The sequence below is a fragment of the Glycine soja genome, chromosome 8 (assembly GCF_004193775.1).
Source record: "Glycine soja cultivar W05 chromosome 8, ASM419377v2, whole genome shotgun sequence".
Lineage (NCBI taxonomy): Eukaryota > Viridiplantae > Streptophyta > Magnoliopsida > Fabales > Fabaceae > Glycine > Glycine soja.
The window spans coordinates 18841939-18862949 of NC_041009.1; the positions used below are offsets into that span (position 1 = coordinate 18841939).

The following is a 21011-nucleotide window of genomic DNA, read 5'->3' on the forward strand; positions in this document are numbered from 1 at the left end:
AGGTGAACACCATACGAGATAGTTTTATGAAGATGTTGTTTTTGGGCAGTGGCCAGATTGGTAAGAGTAGCTCCTCTCAGGACATGCCTTTTTCCATGGACAAAAAATTCCATTGTCAATTTGTTGAAATTCCATGTGATGTCCCATAGTGTTACCAACTATTCAATTCCCAATACTAAATCACAGCAACGAAGAGGTAACAACATCATATCAAAAGTAAAGTTGGTATTATGAATTGACCAAGAAAATTTTGGAACCTTTGAAGAAATCTAGACTTTATTTCCATCTGCTACAGTGATAGAAACAATGTCCATAGCTTCTGTTTGATAGCCCATCTTCTGAGCTATGTGTAAGTCCAAAAAGTTATGGGTGCTTCCACTATCAATTAAAATATGGAGAGGTTTCTTTCCACAATAACCAATGGCTGTCATGGTTCAAAAATTAGCTACTCCTTTTAATGCATTCACATAAATTAAAGGTTCTGAATCAGGTTCAGTACCCACATTAGCATCAAGTTGTTGAGGTCCAGGGCCCTCCTCTTCATCTTCAATTTCCAACACATGGATATGCAATCTCTTATGTGTAAGGCCATGTTCAGGTGTAAATGGTTCATCACAAAAGTAGCATAGGCCCTTCGATCTTCTTTCAGCCATGTATGCGGGAGTTAAGTGCTTAGGTGTTTGTGGTTTGGTGGAGGGATTGATGGTTAAAGGATTGGTTGATCTAGGAGGTTTGGAAGTAGGGGTGGTTTAGGAACAAAGGAAGATTTCTGGTTCTTGACAAATGGTTTGGCTTGTGTATTGGAGAAGGAAGATTCATACATCTTTGCAAGGGAATAAGCCTTTCGAATAGAATTTGGCTGAAACATTTGAACAATCATCTGAACCTCTTGTTTTAATCCTCCTAAAAAGCAGCTAAGTTGATGCTCATCAGAAAGATCCACTCTTGATACAATTGAGTCAAACTCCTCATGATACTCTATGATGGATCCTGTCTGCCTGAGCTTCATTAAATTCGCCATGAGATCTTCACAAACATCTCCAAAATGATCAAGTAACAAGATCTGATATTCATTCCAAGAAGGCAAATTCTCCAATCCTGCAGATTTTATGTAAGCACTATGCCACTGTAGTGCTTTTCCTTCGAAATGAACTACTGCTAAACATACCTTGAATTCATCAGGTGTATTATCAACCGAAAAAAAAGTTTTACACTGGATCAGCCATTGTTTTATTCCTTCACCATGGAATCTTGGAAAGTCCAACCTATCCAATCGAGTGCCACAAGAATAGGGGTTGGATCTCTCACCTCTAAGTGGATTGCTTGCTGCTGGAGAATCTTGTTGCCTCTGCTGAAACATTCCATGTATTATTTGTTGCATGGAAGCAACGAGCTCGACAAATCTTGATTCCATTTTGCTGCTGAGACGCTCTTCCATTTCACGAAGGGAAGCTTGACTGTGTGTGTTCTCTGCCATTGCTTGATCACCAAGGAAGGAACAGGCTCGATGATACCAATTGATGTAGCAAAACTAAGAACTCAGCTAAGGGATTCGAAGTTCTTGGACAAACAAGGGAACTCAATGAGACGAATGAATTCTGATGAGCATGGTAGTCATGCTTTTCATTATTAGAAGAAGAAATTACAAGGAGGAGGTTGATTACAGATTCTATGTGGCACAATGTGGAGGCATCTGCTGCGAAGGAAAAGACAATGGTGCACAATGTTGAGGTCGAGCCAGTGAGGGAGGTGGAAGAAGTCATCATCAAAGTCCCATATTCAGAGGGAGTGTGTGGGGATGCCGAATCACTTGTCATCGTGGTTGTCATGGAGGTGAGAAGAGGAGGGACACAAGCAGGAAAGGTTCGACAGAGTAAAACGGAGGCAAAGGGAGGAGGGAGATAAGGAAAAAAAGCTGGGATCACCAGCTTAGAAAGAGAAACAGAAGCTGGGATCACCAATTTTGAGTGGGCAAGCATTTACAGTTTAAAGGAGATGAAAACAAACAAAAAATTTTGCTGACCGAAATCCAAACTTTGGATATTTTATAGGGACGAAAAATATATTTTAGTTTTTAATCAATCACATTAAATTTATTAATTATTTATATCATTCTTTTAAATTTATTCTTCATTTCTCTCTCCATTTAATTATTTCTCATCAAAAAGTAATTAATGTTTGACTTAATTGTATTTTTTACTCTCAATTTTTTAATTTTTGGTGAATTTTACCTACAACATTTTAATTTGGCATATTTTATTCTAAACTTTTGAGAAACTTGAGAATTTTACCTTGAGTCATTTATCCATTAATAGGCACACAAATTTTGGTAAAATTTATCAAAAAAAATAAAAGATTGAGGGTAAAATTTGCTAAAGAAGAAAATGTTTGGTGTAAAATTTGCCAAAAAAATATGTAGTTGGGATAACAAGTACAATATGTTAGGAGTAAAATGATTGAGGATAGAATCCACAAATTTCTTAAAAGTTAGGATAAAATGCACCAAATTAATTTGTTAAGTAAAATTCACCAAAAATTAAAAAGTTGAAGGTAAAAACAATACAATTAATCCTTAATGTTTGGAGAAAAATATACTATAATTAATTAAGTAAGAACATTATAAGATAATAATAATTAATACATCAAACTTTTAGAAGACCTTATAAAAAAGATAAACAATTAAGTGAAAATAGTCTTATACATAGGAAACAGAGGCAGTATACAAGATCTCAACTAGAAATAATGTAAACGTAATCCTTACAAAACTAAGACAACCCTAGAAGCAAGTTTTTTTATAGATTGGATTAAACCCTAAGCTCAAATTCTAAGAGCACAATCCCCATTTTGTCATTGTTAACATAAAAAAAATGGATTGTAACTAAGAAGCTTGGCCATAACATGTATACAAATGTTTTAACTATAAAAAGTTGCTATCTAAGAAGCTTGGCCAATTCGAAATGAATATCAATGTTATTGACAAAGTAAAACATCAACAATATTATTTTGACTCCGCAAATGTTGATTCTCCTACAAATAATGTCTCACCATGTTTTACCGTTTGTCATTCTGTTTTTAATCTCACATGGTACACTAGTCATGATGCAGGGATTATTTCTCCTGAAATAAGATCCTACATCTCTACTTTTACAGTTTACTTACCAACTCATTGATCCCTTCAGGTCAAAAATAAATTGCACCAAGTCAAAACACTAGTAAAAAAATTCCAACATGAAATACTGAAATACCGATAAACTCATGCATATTGAAGAACATGCTAAATAAGTTCCAGGATTAGCAAAATCAATCATTTTGAAATTGTACGTGCGGAACAAGTTAATGAAGATCCATAATTTTAAGTAATATATTGAAAATCAACTCTTATTTGTACAAAAGGAATCCCGAATTCTGGACCGCATCGAATGCTCGGAAAAATATAACCACTGAAATACATCTTCCCAGGAAATCCAGTTTTACCAACGAAATTTGAACACGAAAAATTATGCTGCAAATTATCTGCAGTCAGCAACAGAATAGATTAACACTTTGGGTCAAACTTCTAAGCTTGCAGGGATATTAGCTTAACATTAGTAGATCGAGGAGTTATGATTTAGGCTTTTTTGGGGTATCCGAGCTTGATGGTTCAGCTTTCCTCTTAATTCCCAGAAAATGCTCTACCTGAATCAATTAAAAAAATTAATAATAACAGAAACATGCAAAGCTATACCATGAAAGCACTTTTTCTAAAGCTTAAACACGCCCTAAATTACCTTTCGATCACCAAGCATAGGTGTCAAGCCCCCAGGAAGATCCTTCTCAACAGTTGCAAAACCACTTTTTGGGTCACTAGTTTGTCTGCCAATAGAAAAACAGTCACATACATTGGTATATCAACTAAGCAAAAGGAAGGAAGAGAAGATAGAAGAAACTACACAGAAGCCAGGCTTGCTATATTTATTTAATTCTTTTGATATTTTCAAAGACTTGCACAATTCAGTACAAAACTATAATTTTCACTGGCATAATAAGATCGTAGGGAGAAAAAAAAAGGTGTTGTTATGCAACTCCTAACACAACACAATGTTCCTACTTCCACAGTAGTTATCTGGATAGCAATGCAAAACGGCCAACCCCAAATGCTATGAAGGATCACAAAGCAACTGCTAAACTAAAGATGATGAATACAGTGCAAAAGGTCACCCACCATGGCCACAATCGGCATCACATGACAGTCCTATGGAAGCCAAACCAAAGCCATTTTACATTATTAACCCTAGTTACTTCTTAGCATGCCAAATCACTTTTTGCCACAATCAATTTTTAATTATTTAAAATAGGTCCTGAATGCTGCCGTAAGGAGAAGAATTGGACTTATTTTTTGGCAAAAGTAGGAAGGGGATTGTTTTAAGTGGAAATTTTACAGTATATTGGAATTCAGCCACAAAATAAACTTTTATAGCCTTTGGTGAGAACTGATTTTATCTGAGAATACCCAACTAAATTATTTCACTGCTGCATTTTTCACAAACAAACCCCAAAGACAGCAAGAAATGAAGGTAGAAGCAGGGCAACAATAAGATGTAAATGAAATGACAAGAAATGGACTGGATGTCCCATCATGACACTGATGGAAGATAAAAAGAATTAGTCAAAATTATTAAAGAACCAAGTTATGCCAAATATGTAGCTATTATAGATAACAGTCCAAGTTACAGATAACAACATGCTCCCGCACCAACTGGTGTTCGATGCTTCAATGTTAGAATAAAGAGTCTTTACTCCAAAATGTAGACATGAATCAAAAGAAAGTACAATGCTATAAGAAGAGGGAAAGGAAACAATCTTAGTTTAAAAAGTGTATCCCTCATTGCAACAATAACTTTAATCGGCAAATCATGAAATGATGTATGCTCCTAGTTTCTCATTTTATTATGTGTTACAGATATTGTGGAGATCTGTTAAGATTGATTAAATAAAATCATATCTTAGCTAATCATTAGGGATTACAAGATTATATTAGTTTCCTTAATAATAGAGATTAGATAAGTTTCCCTTATTTGTAAATATTTCTGATTATAAATAAGAGTTATGTGTGTGCGCTGAACTACACACAATTCCAGTAGACACTTCTACATGGTATCAGAGCATAGGGTTTGATCCCTTGCTGCTTCCATCTCCGCTTCGCAAGCACAAGACCGCGGAGAACAGTCTCGCGCTTCTTCGCCACATGAGCCGCCTCGTTGCTGCACACACCACCGTTCCTTCGCGGATGAAACTCAGGCTTTGTCACCTGGCACGTGACGCCATTTTCGGGCGACCCACCTTCTGGCGACACCTCCGCCGCACTTGCCTCCTTCCGGTGACACTGTTCATGCCCTGTTTGGCTGCGTTTGGCGCTATTTGGTTTTGTTTGCCTTCCACTCGCCCTTCTTTTGGTTCTGTATGGATCCTTTTATTCCTATTTGGCTAATCTCTCATGGCTACTATTGAAGCCTATTGTCGCAAAAAGGCCCAAGAGCCGTCAAAATCAGCTAATGTTGCCCAAGTCACCAGCATTACCTCTTCTGCCAGCCCTGACTCTCCTCCGGATGTCACTATTTCTGCCTATGACTATCATGACTTCCTTCAGTTTCAGGCAGCCCAACAATCTGCCTCGCCTATCACTATCATGGCTCAGTCTAGTAATCTTGTAGCCTTTATCTCTCAGTCTCCTTCTCTTGGACCTTGGATTCTTGACTCCGGTGCATCTAATCATATGACCGGTAACCAATCCCTTTTCACTCAATTGTCTTTATCAGACTCCTTGCGATCTGTTACTCTTGCAGATGGTTCTCAGATTAAAAGTCCATGGCATTGGTCAAACACACCCACTCCCTAACCTCCCTTTACATTTTGTCTTGTTTGTACCTAGGTTCCCTTTTAATTTAAATTTCATTAGCAAACTCACTCACCCTTAATTTCTCTGTCTTGTTAGTTAATAAATCTGTTTTTGTTCAGGATCGGCATACCAAACGGACGATTGGAGCAAGACATTAGGAGATTGCATCGTCTTTCATTGCTAGTTACGTGTGTCTCCTCTTCTGCCGATCTTGCTCATAGCGTCTTGGTCACCCCAGCTTGGAGAAATTGTGTCTTTTAGTTCCTAGTCTTTCTAGGATTAAATCCATCTAGTGAGTCGTGCCAGTTAAGGAAACATGTTTGTCAGTCCTATAGGTCTAGTGTCAGCAAATGTATTGCGTCACCATTTACTTTAGTTCACTCTGATATTTGGGGACCTAGTCGAGTATGTTCCACTTTAGGTTATTCCTATTTTGTTACGTTTATTGATGACTTTTTACGTTGTACTTGGATTTTCTTAATGAAATACCATCCTGATGTTTTCAATATCTTTCAAAGTTTTTCCCATGAAATTGCTAATCAGTTTGGGACATCCATTAAAATTTTACGCATGGATAATGCTAAAGTATATTTGTCTTCCAAATTCCAGTCTTTTCTCACCTCGCAGGGTATTCTTCATCAGACCTCTTGTGCTCATACACCACAGCAAGATGGTGTTGTTGAGCGCAAAAACCGTCATGTGGTTGAGACAACTTGTACTCTTCTCCTTCATCATAAAGTTCCACTTTGCTTCTGGGATGATGCGATTCTCACTGCATGTTACTTGATTAATCGCATGCCTTCCTCTATACTCAACAATCAAATCCCATACAACATCTTGTATCCGCAGCATGACCTCTACCCCGTCCTACTTCGTGTCTTTGGTTGTACAAGTGTTTGTCCATGATATCAGCCCAGGAAAAGATAAACTTTCTGCAAGGTCCCTTAAACGTGTCCTTCTTAGGTATTCTCAGCTCTAGAAAGGATATCGTTGCTTTTGTCCACAACTTCAACGTTACCTTGTTTCAGCTGACGTCTCGTTCTTTGAATCCTCTCCTTTCTTCTCTGAGGATGCTGACAGTCTTACTCATCTAGATGATCAACCTGATGTTTCGGTTGCAGCTCCGGCTGCAGTTGCTGATCCACCACCATTACTAGTTTATCGACGAAGGGAGGAGCATCCACAGGTGGTTCCACATACAGATCCCCTAGCACCATCTCCTGCTCCAAACAGCAATCTGGCAACGCCTCCTACACATGAACCTCCTTTACCCGAGTTTCCCATTGCTATTCGCAAAGGAATTCGATCCAATTGCAATCCTGCCCCTTTATATGCGTGTACTCTTTATTGTCATCGATTGTCTCCTTCCTATTTTTCTTTTGTTTCCTCTTTAGATTCTGTGTCTATTCCTAAATCTATAGGTGAAGCTATGACTGATCCCCAATGGAGACAGGCGATGTTGGATGAAATGGCTGCTTAACAGACTAGTGGCACCTGGGAGTTGGTGCCTTTGCCTCCTGACAAGTCTACAGTTGGTTGTCAATGGGTGTACACAGTGAAGGTTGCACCGGATGACAGTATTTACCGCTTTAAAGCACGATTGGTTGCCAAGGTCTATACTCAGATCTATGGCCTTGATTATGGGGATACCTTCTCTCCTGTAGCCAATATGACTTTTGTTCGTTTGTTTCTTGCTATGACCGCTACACCAGTTGGATATTAAAAATGCCTTCTTAAATGGTGAATTGCAAGAAGAGGTCTATATGGATCAAACCCCTGGCTTTATTGCTTCTGGTGGCTCTCACCTTGTTTGTCGCCTCCGACGTTCTCTTTATGGCCTGAAGCAATCCCCTCGTGCCTGGTTTGGTCGTTTCAGCTCCGCCTTAATTGAGTTTGGTATGACTCGCTGTGAGGCTGACCACTTTGTTTTCTTCCTTCACTCCTCATCTGGTCTCTGCACGTATTTAGTGGTATATGTTGATGACATTGTCATTACTGGTGATGACTTCAATGATATTTTCCGCCTAAAATCTCACCTTCAGCGCCAGTTTCAGATGAAAGACCTTGGCCCACTCAAATATTTTTTGGGCATCGAGGTTGCTCAATCCGCTTTCAGTTTATTTCCCAACAGAAATATGCACTGGACATTCTCACTTAGACTGGTATGGTTGAATGCCACCCCAGTGACACTACGATGGATCCAAACCTCAAGCTTCTTCCGGTCAGGGGGAGCCATTAGATGATCCGGAAAGATATCGTAGACTTGTTGGCAGACTCAATTATCTAACTGTCACCAGGCTGGACATCACATTCCCAGTAAGTGTGGTAAGCCAATTTATCAACGATCCTCATGATAGTCATCGATTGCTGTCATGAGGATCCTCAAATATATCAAAAAGGCATCGGGTCACAGACTCCTATACGAAGACAAAGTCAATTCCAAAATTCTATGTTACTTTGATGCTGATTGGGCAGGATCACCATCAGACAGAAGGTCTAGCTCTGCCTATTGTGTTTTGATTGGAGGTAACTTGATTTCAGGGAGAAGCAAGAAGCAAAATACAATTGCTAGATCCAGTGCAGAAGCTGAATATCGCCCTACGGCAGCAGCTGCGAGTGAAATTACATGGCTACAACAACTTCTTTAGCAACTCCAAATTGGAGACACTTAGGGAACTAAACTCATGTGATAATCAAGTTGCTCTTTGCATTGCCTCCAATCTGGTCTTCCACGAGCGGATTAAGCACATAGAAATAGACTGTCATTTTGTAAGAGAGAAAGTGCTCTCAGGAGAGATCACCACTAAGTTTGTCTACTCCAGTGACCAGTTAGCAAATGTGTTCACTAAATCGCTTAAAGGGCCTCAGGTTGATTACATTTGTAACAAGTTAGGTGCATATGATATATATGCTCCAGCTTGAGGGGGAGTGTTACAGATATTGTGGAGATCTGTTAAGATTGATTAAATAAAATCATATCTTAGCTAATCATTAGGGATTACAAGATTAGATGAGTTTCCCTTATTTGTAAATATTTCTGATTATAAATAAGAGTTGTGTGTGTGTGTGTGCTGAACTACACACAATTCCAGTAGACACTTCAACAATATGTAAACAGTTTTTAAATTAAAACTTCAGGAATTGTTAAAATCATACCCTGGTTTAACATGACCACTAAGAACAAGATAGGGTGTCTGCAAACGAGCTTGAGCTTCCCTCATTCTCTCCACAGACAGTGATGGTGTATCTGAGCTCTTCATTTGCTTCATCTTCAATTCTTCGTAATATTGCTTCATACGCTTTTCTTGCTTCATTTTTCCAGGTCCTTTACCATGGAACTTATGAGAGATCATCCGAAAGGCTTCCTTAGGAGTCAACTGGATGCAACAAAAGAATAATTCAAACAAGGATAAGTGATGCTCCACTACAATTTGAAAACTGAAACTTGCAAAGAATGATACTAAAACTGATTGAAAAATTGCATTGATATTCAATTTGAAGGTTCACCAGCATTAAATATTATAATCATTAAGCACACATACCAACACACACACAGTCACACACACATTCTGCTCCTGTTTGGTATTAAATAAATATAGAAAAATATTTATAAAGTTCTCTTAGAGAGATAGCAAAAATAAGTGATAATTTCTCCAGTTGGAGCCAAACAAACAAACACACACACACACGCACTATATATATATATATATAGAGAGAGAGAGAGAGAGAAGGGGGGGGGGGGGGGGGGGGGATAAAATTACACTGGTGTAACTTAAACAACTATTACACTATTTAATAGCTTTCTATAGAATGTGATTTTTATCGATCCAATTGTTGAACTATATTCACATATTATCAAGATTGTCTCTGTCAAAATTTAACAACAATAAATAAGAAATCAAATGATCCATATTTTAGTATATTTTGAAAAGTTTATATTACATCGATTTTAATCTACATGAATGAGATAGCAAATAATTTTGAATTTTTATTCATATTTTTAATCTATATGAAATTTTGTACATATGATCTATGTGAAAGGAACTTTTAATCCAACGGTGTATTCTAAAAAAAATATTATCCAATTGACAGTTATTGAATGATATAATAGTAGCTCAAAGTTATACTGGTGTAATTTGATCCCTCCTCATATATATATATATATGGATCAACTTACTCCAAAAGAATTTTAGAGTTACTCTTCATCCCATCATTCATTTTCTTGAAATCTAATGGTTGTAATAAGTCATTAATCTTATCCGTTAGATTCCAAGAAAATGAATGATGAGGATGAGGAGTAACCCTAACAGAGTTACTCATGATATAAGTTGATCCCTCATTCCCTCCTCTCTCTCTCTATATATATATATCAGAACTCACAAGCATACAAAACAAATCTCTGGACACAATGGTGTGGTACTTTTCTATTCCAAAGCACAATACATTCCATATCATCTTTTCTTTTGGCAATTAAAAGAAAAGACACCATACCCTACCACAAAATGTTGTGAAACTTGAGGATTGTAAGAGGTTCAGAAGGGAGGGTAAAAGATCGTAACTTGAGGATCATAACTCGGATTGAAGAACTTATGTGCATATGCAAAATTATATTTATACACATACACATACACATACTTAAAAAGTAATGTAGATGATAAAAATAATGCATAACTCAAAACAAATCATAAAGATTAAGATCCAACACATAACACAACTCAAAATTGAGCACACATTACTCTGCACCCAAATACTGAACAGAGAACACCCAACAACTATCACCTGACACCCCTCGGACAAGCAAGAACACAACCACCTGAAGCACTCCTCTCAGTGATATGAACCCTCACTCAGCCAACAAAAAATACCGAATAGTGAACACCCAATAGAGCATGCAATACACAGCCGCAGTAGGCAAGCAAGAAAAGCAGCTGCAAGCAACAAGAAGCAAAAATTCAACCAACAACAGAGAATAGAGCAACAGATTTTTTCGAACAGGAAGAAGAGCACACAAGAGGGAGCGCCAACATCAGAAGGAGACGGAAGAGGCAGGGAACAAGGTGGAGAGAAAGACAGGTGGTGCACGTTCTTCGTCTATGCATTGAGCATGATTTTGGCTTTCATTTTGGGAAGCCTAAGAGAGGGCTTTACATGTTTTCAAACTGGGTCAGGCCAAACTCGAACTGGAAAGCCCATCTCATCGGAACTCATTCAGGACCGACAATCCTGTGAGTTGAAGAGAAAATTCACAATTGCAAGCGACCCTCCATAATATTAAGCTCGTTGGACCCCAAAAAATTGAAGGATCATGCAAGTATGCGAATAAACTCGCAGTCCTGAAAACACTGCTACCACACACACACACACACACAGCATATTTATACAAGTCTACATGCATGTATCAAAATTATACACCCTTGACAATTTGAATTTCTTACTCAGACTCAAAAGATTGATTTGTAATCAGTGGACCTAAAAGGTTAAACTCAGTCTCAGTAATTCACATAAAATACAGTATTACCATCAGCACATTCAGAGCCTAACAATTACACAACTAAATCAATCCAAACAAGAAAAATGAAAAACAATAAAAGTCAAAAATTAAATAGGAGATTAGGGGAAACGAAGACAGCTAAATAAAATTAACGAACCATAGTTTTATGGGGAAGAATCTACTAACACCGGGAATGAGTTTGGCAAACTTGCTCCACTTAACTAATTCTAGAATACAAATTTGAAAAACCCAACCAATGAATTATGTGATATTATCCTGATGATCATGTGTGTCAAATTTTGGATAAATTGAACATTCACATGTAGTCTTATAACTAACACTTACAATTTGAAACGTGTATTATCATTAAAATAAAGTTGCTTAAATATCAAATAATTTATAAATTGAAACTGTGCATACTTGACTTAATTATTGAGAACTCTCAAACAAACAGTTGAAATAATGAAATTCAATGTGTATAAGATTATTAAGTGATCATAAAGTTTGCCTCTAAAGATTATTGTTCAAGGCAAAAATGTCAATGCAGTGATAAAAAAACAACATAATATGATCTAGTTCTATATAAAAACAAAAATAAGAGGTGAAGAATGTGGAAAACTTACAATTCTCCCAAATTCATCTGTCCTTTCAATGCGAATTTCCCTTGTCTTCTGTGCTTCCTTCTCTTCATCATCTACGATCCCAACCAATTTACTTTTCTTCTTGTCCATGTTTCTGCCACCCCATTCAATGCTTTCTTTAAGTGTTCCTCGCTCTTTAAGCAGTTTCAAAGCACCTGACAATCCTTTCCCTACAGCAACTTCATGGATAGTTTCATCAGGAATTATTTCTTCTTTGTCTTCTGTATTGCGTTGTTCATCTTCACTAGTTTCTTGAACTTCAGTCCATCCACCAACCTCATTAATCTTTTCTTCATCAGGAACATTAGCCTCTTCATCATCATGCATGAAAACATCTTCACTTTCTGGTTTACGTGCTTCTGAAATGTAGAGAGCAACATACCCAAGTTATATCTACTTATCAGCTTCACCATTATATACTTTATGGACTAACAACAAGCTAACAAAACATTTCTTTGTCAGAACACCTACTATATTAAACATAAAAAAGAATAATTACATCACAAACATTCAAATTATTATTGCATCATCAACATAGATGTCAATAACAAAAGCACAACGGAAGTAAAGATTAAATAGAAGATTGCCAAAAGAAAGGAACGGAATTCCAGCAAACCAAATGGAAATAAAAAGAAAACTGATCCCTTTTAAATTTAATCATGACAGTCATACTTATAATACTCTAGTGAAATTCATTATTTAGACAACCACATAAATAAAAATTACCTTCATCAATGTGGAGACCCCAGACAAATTCTTCCATCTCTGTGAAGACCACCTTGTTTTCTCGTGACTCTCCAGCTGTAGGGTTTTGATCATCAGTCTCATTATTATGATTAGAGGTGGCAAGCAACGCAATAGCTTGAGGACCAGATGCCCCTTCCCCCTCCTTCTTTTTAAGAGCTAATCTTCTCGCTTTCTCTAAGGACTTACGAAGATCCTCATCATCATCTACAAAAACTGGAGTTTCATCTTCCTCTGTTTTAACATTGAGAGTTTGTTCCAGACGCAGCAATTTGGAGGCTTCGTCTGCTTTAGCATAAGCAGACTGGTAAGCATTACTTCTCATCTCAGCCTCCAACCTTTCTTGCTCATCTTTGATGGCTTGCCTCCTTACATCTTTCCGAGAACCAAGGTCACCAACCCCCAATCCAGAAGAGACAGCTTCAGCTTCAAGGGCATTGATGTCCAGCTTATCTTTCTTCCGCAAAGATTTTTTCTTCTTGGGCTTCTTAAATTTTAGCATTTCTTCATGAGTATAGTAATCAGATGATACCTTTCCAGATGAAGTTAGATCTTCAAAGGTATTCGTGGAAACACCCGTTAACCTTCTTCGCAGCTGGTAATAGGTAGAAAAAAGATGCCTCTCAGGAAAAAACAAAAAAGCAAAACACATCAACATATGGCATTCATGTGACCAACTTAATGGCAGTCACAAACAATACAACAATATCCTGATCACAGAAAACTCAAGCATGAAAAATTAGAAACTTAGTTACTTTCTAGGAACATTATTTCATAAAGTAAAAGAAAAGCATAACTAACCTCTTCAAGTTTCTTCTCAGCTTCACCTGAGAATCGTCCCTTTCCATCCAAAGTTAAACCCTGAATAAAAGAATCTAATGAGTACAAGCATGCACAAAAACTACATTACTCATCATCTGTTTTTCGAAATGTAACAAGGAAAAGCAGCAAACCTCTTCTGCAGCTGGATCATCATACTGTGGAAGCATTTTCTTCTCCGTGGAGGGGTCATCATGGAACCTGAAATTGAGAGCACATGCTTCATATGATTTCTTTCTATTCCATTAGTTCATGTTGGTTAATATTTCCATTATTTCTATTATAGATTGAAAACAGTAATGATTAATGAACATCTTACTTATCATCATATACGCCAGTTTTCTTTTTTGCAGCTTTATAAGCCTCATCTCGTCGTTTCTGTTCTCCAATTTCAATGTTCTCAAGCATGTCAACATCTGCCACGTGAGAACAAAAACTATTACAAAGATGTGTCACTCACAGACTTCAAACTTGAATAATATAACAGTGCAGCAAGCAGTTGTACCTTCATTAACATCACCATCAGCAAGTATGGGCTGATCTTTAATAGTTAGAACTACTGTTCCGCCTTCCATAACTTTATCGAGGCCATGAAGAACTTTCACCCCCGCCAAATTATCTGTCAGATATTCAATATACAAGTATATTTTACCAACAAGATTATCAAACAATAAAACAAAGATTCATAACCCCCAAGAAATAACTTAAATGCCCTAAGCTTCTGGATAAAGTTTAGGATTTTAACATCAGTTTTTCAGGTGGCATTGGATAGCAATATCAATCAGGTTGTACATCAACCATAATTGTCAATATCATGGCAAAGATAGACTCCACAACAGCTATTGCACTACTACAGTATAGTGTATAGCTGGATGTCCACACTATATAAAATATAATGGATAAATTTAATGTTTATGTTACACACATACAAATGGTAAAAAAATTTACTTAAACCTAAAAACATATCCATCATTAATAATCAAAATTCAAAAGTCATAGTCTACACACAATCATCATTAATATTAGACATAAAAAATTGAAACCTGAGCTTGGAATGTGATGCAAACCAAATTCACAGAATAACAAATAAAGATAAAATGGATCGATAATGGAAAGTAACCAACGTATAATTTCAGATATAAAAGGAAAAATGCAGAGGAATGAACTATTCCTACTGCCCACAGAGCTATGCTCCTTCAGAGAATAGAAATTTCTCTGCCCCTAACTGAAAAATGATTCTCTCATCATACCCTTTCTCTCCCTACACGATCCCCATATAACAGAATCCCTCACACAATTTGCTCACCCCTTTCTCTCTCTACCACCTCATCATTCTGTCCCTTCCTCTTCTTATTTTTCCTGACATAGACTCTAGAAAAATAGAGCTTCTGCATTTTAGCTGCTGGTTTGCCAAACGGAAAAATTAACCCTAAAGAGGTTCAGAAGCAGAACATGGTAGGAAATCCTAAAATAAATCTTAAATAAGCTGGCTAATGAAAACTGGGGGTGGGCAAAATGAATATTTTGCATGTTAGTGGACTGGCTTCTATAGTTATGAATTGGCCATGAAACACCCTTGATTTCCACTCTATAAAAACACTCCTAAATGAGCCCGCCACTGTAGCCAGCAACTGCAAAATGACACATAGAGGCAATACTGATGCTATCTCCCACTGACACAGTCATCACAACCAACAGCAATCAAATTGCTGCCATAGAACATGAGCTTTTGTTTTAATAATCAAGCCATCTGCAATCATATATGTGGCCAGTCTATTTTACTTGTATTTAATTTAAGGCTAAATGGATTTAACTGTTCCTATAACTTCATTAGATTTTTAATTAGGTCCCTGTAGTTTAAATACTTATAATTAAATCCTGATAGTTTTAAAAATTTATCAATATTGAGCAACCTCTTGGCTTTTACACAAAACCTTGTTTCTTAAAATACATTTATCATCAAATCCCTAAATCCCCTGTATATATAAAGGTGTTCAATGATAACTAAACCACTAAAAAGCAAGAGTATGATTCAACTTTAATTGCTTGGCAGTAGGCACTGAGATTAATTGAATTAGCCATTTAGTCTCTTCGGTTTCTTACGGAGTTAATTATAAAACTTTAAAACTACAAGGACTTCATTAAAAGTTTTTACACAATAGGGACCTAATTAAAATTCTAATGAAATTACAAGGAGCTATCTATTGATTAAATTGCTCAATTTGATTGGGAATATAATTAGCATAATGATGTCAAAAGTAATTGTTCTTAGAGAGAAGTAGTAAAACTTATATTATTTATTTATTCTTCTCATTTTATTTTCACAAGAAAACCATCTTTAATTAAAATATATCATGAGGTTTAAATTAATTCTCCTAGGATAATATAATGAACCTATAATGTTTTATTTAATGCGTATATAATCTATTGTATAATCATCCATATTATTATATGCATGTCACAGGAGTAAAGTTAATAACATTTAGACATTTAGTAACCCCAAAAATTTTCAACTGTTCCTAAAAGTTATCCTGAAAACCTCTAAAATAAATTGGGTATTCAAAAAGTAAATTTCTTTGGGCAATAGGTGGAAGGGAGAAAAAAGAAATAAAGAAGTTTACCAGTGTGTTGGGCTGTATCCTCATCATCACTTCCCTCTACTGCAATGTTGTCCTGTGAAAATTTTGATCATGTTGTATTAATTACATATTTAAATTGGGAGATATCTTACAGAACATATTCTAGGTGCGAGATAAAGGTGGAAAAAACCTGCTCCTCAAAAATCTTTGAGAGCTGAAATGCTCTTTTCTTTTCTATCTTGCGGCTTTTATTAACCCATGCTGAGATCTCAGAATCAGCTTCAGGCTGCTTCTTTGTCCTTGATTCTTTCATCCTTATCCAAAATAAAAAGAATCTTGTCACAACATTAAAGTCTCATACTTTTAAGTTTTAAACCTAGAAATATAATATTAAGAACACAATCATCAAAATAAGTCGATAAGTTGATCGCAGAAATCGCATTAAAAAAACCTAAAATTAAAGAGCATCATGCTATCTTTGTATTGGATGGGAGGGGTGAATGTAACTAAAATCCTTGTTTAGAAGATTTGTAAGGAAGCAAAAGGAGAAAGATGTGTTCATCTTCCTTCCACCTAAGGGGAAGGGTGTTTTTTATTCAAGATCTATTTGTTTGTGTTTTACAAATATAATGTTTAAATTTATTTAAAATAATCAAATGTTTTCTAAAGTGAAAACTGATGACATTGTTTTTCTCAGAAGCTAGAGAACCTTTTGGAAGAAAAAAAAAAGGTCTAAAATAACATAGTGGCACTTCATTTTTAAAAATATCTAAAGGAGACCCACAAGGAGGAGGAGGAGGAGGAGGGGGGGCTTCATTCATTTAATTTTGAGAACTCCTAAAAACAATAGAAGCAGATGCTTTCCTTACATAAACTGATAAATATCCAAACAATGGGAAGTAATTCTCTCTCCTTGCCCACCACTTCCCTTCCCCCTCTGCTATAAAACTTCCAAACATACTGGGTTTACATATGGTTACTTATGAGGCTGATTGTCATATTTCATAGATCTGGCTGATTGACTGTTTCGCAGTTATGGACATTTGTTACTCTTAATTATTTTTAATTTTAGAAATTTCCATATTTCCTGGTCTAGGGTTGTATTTAGCCATAGGTCCTTGTTCTACAGGTGTTAATGGGTCTTTCATGTCATGTTTTCCTTGTGATTAGTTGTAGAGTACGCATCCTTACAGGATTAGAAAATATTCCTGGTAGGATCAGTTAGGGTAGGCCAATTTTGTTGAATAAACTGAGAGAGAGAAGAGAGAAATCTGAAGAAAAGTGAAACTGATTTTTATTGATTGGGAAAGGTAGTTGCAGTTAGTTACATACAGAGGTATATATATCTGATCTGTTATCCTAACAGAAAACAGATTCTAACTAACACTAACAGAAACTAACAGAATATAGCCTTGTATCCTAATGAGGTGCAGTTAGTCAAAACTAACTGCCCTTACATTGGAGAGTCCAGTAGTAAATAAAACTACAAAAGTAAAAGAAAATATAGCAAATAAAAGAAGTAAGGATAAATTACTTACTTCAAGATGCGGTCTTCAAGTTCTGTTGATGACAGATGTGCTGATGTTTGACCATCTTGATTATCATTGTCAAGCTTTGAATCCTTTTCCTGCTTGCCAATCTCCTCATCTCTCTTGTCTTGGTAGTCTACTTTATCATCAACATTATCCAGTTCATAATCTTCCTCATGAGTCTTTCTGCTCACTCTATCTCTCGTCCTTTCTTTATCTCGATCCGTCTCCCTCTCCTTCTCTCTAATTTTATCTTTCCCCTTATCCTTGTCCCCATCTCTATAGCTTTCTCTCTCCTTCTCTCTATCTCTGTACTTCTCCCTCTCTCTTTCCTTTGCTTTATCCCTTTCTTTCTCCCTTTCCCTTTCCCTATCCCTATCTCTGCTCTTCTCTTTACCCCTCTCTTTCTCCCGCACTCTATCACTGTCTTTCTCCACCTCTCTCTCCTTCTCACGCTCTTTATCCTTACTCCGGTCCTTCTTATCCCTATCCCTCTCACGCTCCTTCTCCCTATATTTCTCCCTATCATAATCCTTCTCCCTTGCCTTATCATTACCACGATCCTTCTCACGTTCGTCCCTATCTTCCTTCTTCCGTTCCCTTCCTTCTTTTGAAGCATCCTTTGGATGTTCCCGACGGTGCTCCTTCTTCCTGTCCTTGCCTCTATGCTTGCTAGATTTCTCCGCCCCATCATTGTCATATTGCTCCCTCACCGGGGAATCCTCCTTATCATTTCTACCATCGTACCGTGAATCAGACCACTCCACATCCATCAGAACACTAACAAACCAAAACCATTAAACTAAATCAGAAATCAACTAATTAACAAACAAACACCGTTCCCTGATCAAATAACTAAATAACCCTAATCAAATAAACACTAATTATCACACCAAAACCATCGTACCCTGATCAAATAACTAATTAGCTACTAATTAACAATAAAACCAGAAACCTATAGCATCCTCACAGTGAAAACATAAATAAATAATTGAACTAAAGAAACAACTCATTTATTACAAACATAAATTCGAAAAATCTGAAGCTGAGATTCGAATACAAATCAAAGCAATGAAAACATTTATCAAAGACCTTAAGGGCAGACACAAACCCTAAAAGAGAACGCAACCTCGGACGATTGAAGAACCGATTTCGCGATTTTGAATAATCAAAAAGAAAAATACGGTGAAATGAAATTGAAAATGTGAGAAAATGGAGAGTTCTGAGAACGCCCAAAAAATATTGAAGAGTGGAATAGCAGAGAGAAAAAGCAAGAATCACACCTTCAGAGAGTTTTCGAATTGAAACGAATCCTTCGGAGAGAGCGCAACGCGAACGAACAGAGAGTTCGGTTCAGTGCAGAATTTGGGCGCCACTACTCTCAACGCAGCGTTTCGTCTGTCAAAGGAAGTTTTTGTTCACAGAGGGAGGAGGAACGCAGACAATAATGTAGTACTTCGTATTTCACCTTAATAATTTAACTGCTAGTGTAGTTTTAGGAAAATTATTTCTACAGTGAATTAAATATAAATTCTTTCTATTTGATTTAATAAAAAGAAATTCATCCAAAAAGTTTGATTTTAAAAATTCAATTTTTATTAGGTTAAAAAATTATAATATTATAATACTAATCTAGTAATTCGTATTTCACCTTAATAACTAAATTGTTTGTGTAACTTTTGGCAAATTGTTTCTACAGTGAATTAAATATAAATTCTTCCTATTTGATTTAATAAAAATAAAATTATCCCAAAAGTTTAATTTAAAAATTTTAATTTTTTATTAGGTAAAAAAGTTATAATGTTGTAATAGTAATAACAAATGTTTTTAAAATGTCAAACCAATTTAAATATTAGGTGTATATTCAATTAGAATTTTAAAAAAATCATAAAAAAGTTTTAAGATATTCAATCAAAAATTTTAAATAAAAAAATAATTTTTATGATATTCAATCAAGATTTTTTAAGAAATTCAATGAAATCTGTTCGTATTTAATTAAGATTTTTTATAACTTAAAAGAATCTTTTAATATTCAAAAGTATACAGATTTCAATATATATTTTTTTAGGATGAATTTTATGAAATTTTTTATTAAAAAATATACATTAAACAATCTCACCCAAACAAATTTCATTACACTTTATTTCTTTTTGTGGCAATTGATGTGTTTTTCTTTTTTCATTTTACATAATCATTTGTGCCTTTGTTGAAAGTGATAGACTTTATAAAAAAAAATTTACTCTTTCGACCTATGGACAATATGTCCAAGAATGAGTGTGAGAATCTCTCACAATTCTTTGGATTCGAAACATCTTGATTATAGATTTATTTTTAATGAATGTGAGAAATTAACTCGCGTATAAGTGGAAAAATATATAAAGGATTTTTTTATACATGATTTTTTAGTTTGAAACAATTGTTTGACATATTTTTATTTAGTGGGATGTTATTACCATAATAACTACAAATATCTATGTTGAAGACAAACATTAAAGTGTATAATTTTTCATATATTAACATGATTAATGATTGAAGGGAAATGGGAATAAGTCTATTGTATTTGTAAATATGTTAGGAAAATTTGATTTGTTATATAATAGGGTTAGGGTTTTTTGTATAAAATGAGTGTTAAAGTGTTAGATAAAAAAATTTATGGATCTTTATCAATAATTTTGAATTCTTTAAAAAAATCACAATTTTTTTTTAAAATCTTATAAAATCATAATATTATTTCAAATCTTATAAATTCATATTTTATAAATTCATTAAAATTTAAATTACAAAATCTTAATGTAAAAGTCTTCTAAAAAATCTTAAAACTCATTACATTCTAATAAAGTCTGTTAAAATTTCCATATTTCTTTATCAAAATAATCTGTTAAAAGCTGAATCTAATACACCCTCTTAATTTAAAAGCTTTTTTCTGAAGTTTGTAAGATAATGTACAATTTTACAATAAATCATGAAGTTTATGTTTTTATAAATTTCTCTCCTTATTTCATAGGAAAATGTTCATTCAGAAAAGATAACATATTCATTATTCAATACTTTGATTAATCAATATAATTTCTATTTATATTAAAAATATATATTTTGTGTCAAGATTTATATTAAAAATACAATAATAATAATAAATTAAAAATATGAATTTAACTCTAATCATTTAAATGTTAATGTTTTTTAATTTAAATATTAATATAATTTTAGATAGATTGTTCCTTCTCAAGAGTTAAATGTAGATTCTCCTACTTGATTTCATAGAAATGGTCATAGTATTCCAAAAGTTTGAATTTATACTTGTATATAATAAAATTTATGTCTTAATATTTATAT

General features: G+C 35.1%; 1 protein-coding gene across 1 annotated transcript; it reads right to left on the reverse strand.

Annotated features, from left to right (window-relative positions):
- Positions 1-3291: 3291 nt before the first annotated feature.
- LOC114422574 (SART-1 family protein DOT2-like) lies at positions 3292-19127 on the reverse strand. The gene is made up of 13 exons (XM_028389006.1): positions 18962-19127; positions 17688-18458; positions 16340-16463; positions 16192-16243; positions 14076-14189; positions 13890-13986; positions 13705-13771; positions 13553-13612; positions 12734-13346; positions 11990-12366; positions 9032-9252; positions 3768-3852; positions 3292-3675 (listed from the first exon to the last, which is right to left on the reverse strand). Exons 2-13 carry the CDS (start codon positions 18449-18451, stop codon positions 3601-3603), a joined length of 2649 nt encoding a protein of 882 aa, XP_028244807.1. The 5' UTR covers positions 18452-18458; positions 18962-19127; the 3' UTR covers positions 3292-3600.
- Positions 19128-21011: the final 1884 nt, after the last annotated feature.

What these genes read in the sequence shown, in the direction of transcription:
- LOC114422574 (XM_028389006.1), bottom strand. Translation starts at nt 18,451, where the DNA reads ATGGATGTGGAGTGGTCTGATTCACGGTACGATGGTAGAAATGATAAG. An exon ending in CTGAGAAGAAACTTGAAGAG is followed by an intron (nt 13,347 to 13,552) that starts GTTAGTTATGCT and finishes ACCTATTACCAG; the next exon opens with CTGCGAAGAAGGTTAACGGG. An exon ending in AGTGGTCATGTTAAACCAGG is followed by an intron (nt 3,853 to 9,031) that starts GTATGATTTTAA and finishes TTCTATTGGCAG; the next exon opens with ACAAACTAGTGACCCAAAAA.